The following is a 2485-nucleotide window of genomic DNA, read 5'->3' as shown; positions in this document are numbered from 1 at the left end:
GACAGAAATGTTTGCACTGGACTATGTTCTTATTAGCGTTTCCGCGGGTCCTTAAAACGTCTTCAGTTAAATTGTTTACATTTAAGGCCATGCAAACTCTTAAATGGTACAAAAAGTCTCAATTATAAGAGGTCTTTGGGGACGGAAAGACAAGAATTGCTATATGGATTAATATGACGATAAAACTTCAAAAGGCTACGATTTCATTGAATAAACTTGAGCGCTGCAGTCAGCTTTGTGTACTGCCCACTGTATTTCTGCAGTTCCGAAAGTGACACCTGCTGGCTGAGAACGAATTTGCTTTTTCAATAAGCCCATCTGCTATTTTTGCTACATATTTTTTAATGTGAACCAGTGGATCGACAAAAAGCTAATGCATTATAAAAATCTAAACAATTAAGACACTAAGATATATTTATATGTTATTTAATATAATAATTAATTGATAATAACTGTTTAAATGAATATAATAATTGATACTTTTGACTCATCCCTTTTCTTAAAAATTGTTTAAAGGCTGAAATGTGAAGTGCAGATCTTAAAAAGGTCTTTAAAGGTCTTTTTTTAATTAAGCCCTTTTTAACTGTCCTTTTAGGTTGTTTTGAGAATGTTCTGTAGGCTACTGATAAAAAAAAGGACCTCTGTATATTTGTTTGTTACAAATTTACAGACAATGCAATTGAAATGTTTACATTGGCTAGTCAGGGTAATATTTCTGTCCACTGACAACAAAGTTTTCCTTCTGAATTAGCATAACTGCACAAGTTTTATACTTAATAAAATCTTTAAAAACAAATGACATTAGTTATACTTTCATTTCCTTCAATAAAAAGGAAATTGAGTAAGTGTAAAAGGTGTGTGGACATGGATTAGTAATCTGGCCCCTTGGTATAAAGGAGAAAAAATGCTGGCCCTCGTCACTATCAAAGTTGCCCATCCCTGGTCTAGATTATTAAATCCTACTGAAGTAGAAAAATAATTTTCCACCACAACCAAAAGACTGTTAAAGGGGTACTAGTTTTGTCACCCACCCCTTGCACCAATCACTGAATACACACACTCACTAATGGATATATATATAGACTACATATCTTTGTGGGGGTTTGCTCTTGAAGGCTGACTGAAGTTATTTGAAGGTTTAAAGGAAGAAAAATAGTTAGTGTTACATTTTTCTAAAAGGATAAAGAAAAAACCTGCAGTACTTACCATTACATTCTTCTGGATCAAATGCTTCATCACACACACATAAAAAAAGAAAAGAAAAAACAACAAATGTTTTAATTTAAACAGCATTTTTTATTCACATATACTAGTTAAGTTGTTTGTTGATATTTTACATCTTCTTTCAGCATTTTATTTCTCTTTTAATTTCATAATATCATTAGTTGGTTAATCAAAATCTATGAAAATATACACACAAAGGTCAAATTTCTGACCCTTGATTAAGACAATGCAATTATGAAGTTAAGCACATCAGTAAAATAGCCTTACCTTTCACTTTTCGCCAATGACTGGTGGGGGTCCTGGAGGTCTCGAGGGCCGATTTTTTTGGGCCCTGGGAATCATTTCCTCCTTTCCTTCCTCTCTCAGTGCCCCTGTTGAGTACACATCAACTTGTCTAGTTTCACCAGCAGGACAAGTGCTGATATTGGCATAAACTGTCTCATTAGCTTGATATATAGAGGTTTTAACCCTCTGTACACCCATATCCCTGAAAATGAAAGCAGTTATTAAGTTGCATTCAAATACTTTATAAAGATGCACTATTTCACTATTATGGCCAGTTTAAATGAATGACAAGCGATCTTACTGTAGCATGACTCTCCGTGCACTTTGTCCTTTTTGGCGAAAATAACATACATGTGCCCATTAGAATTTGCACACACCAACTTTTAATTAAAAAATGCACAAAAAATAATCAGGCAAGCTGCTTACTTCTTCTCACCACATTCAAAATGAACGCTACAAGCCCAAGCAACAGCAAAAACCCAAGAATGCCAGTCATCAACGAAAGACTTAGACTTGAATTTTGGTTTGGTGGATATGTTATCTGATCCTGGCCCAGTGAGTTCACAGCTTGGCAAGTGTACACGTCCTGGTCAGAGAATGGAACTGAGCTGATGACTCTGTGGACAGTTTTGATTGGAAAGTGTTCTAGCGGTCCAGATGACGAGGTCCATTTTACTTCTGGAATTGGATTCCCTTGGGCAATGCATTTCACCTTCAGAACATCTAAATCCAGGCATAGGCTAAGAATTTGTGCTGGAGCTACAGTTGACAATAAAAAAAAAACGGTAATTTCATGCATACAATGCAGTGGTCCCAAAAAGTATCTAGACACTTAAACTGCAATTAAAATGTATAATTAAATGTATAAAATGTATAGCCTACTTGAGGGTAAGTAATGACAGAATTTTAATTTTTGGGTGAACTATCACTTTGAGTGTGACTTAAGTGTCTAAAAGCATAAAAAAAAAAAAAAAAA

At 34.6% G+C, this 2485-nt stretch overlaps 1 protein-coding gene across 1 annotated transcript in view; it reads right to left on the bottom strand.

The window, feature by feature from the left end:
- Positions 1-1494: 1494 nt before the first annotated feature.
- siglec15l (sialic acid binding Ig-like lectin 15, like) overlaps positions 1495-2485 on the bottom strand; it is a 1903-nt gene continuing 912 nt past the window's right edge. Inside the window, exons 3-5 of the mRNA XM_016292463.1 lie at positions 1936-2268; positions 1811-1838; positions 1495-1711 (exon numbers count right to left, since the gene is read on the bottom strand). Of these exons, the coding sequence (XP_016147949.1) occupies positions 1495-1711; positions 1811-1838; positions 1936-2268 (578 nt within the window). The remainder of the gene's footprint in view (positions 1712-1810; positions 1839-1935; positions 2269-2485) is intronic.

This window comes from Sinocyclocheilus grahami, unplaced genomic scaffold, assembly GCF_001515645.1.
Source record: "Sinocyclocheilus grahami isolate Dianchi unplaced genomic scaffold, SAMN03320097.WGS_v1.1 scaffold285.1, whole genome shotgun sequence".
NCBI lineage: Eukaryota > Metazoa > Chordata > Actinopteri > Cypriniformes > Cyprinidae > Sinocyclocheilus > Sinocyclocheilus grahami.
This window is presented reverse-complemented; position numbering and strand designations above follow the sequence as displayed.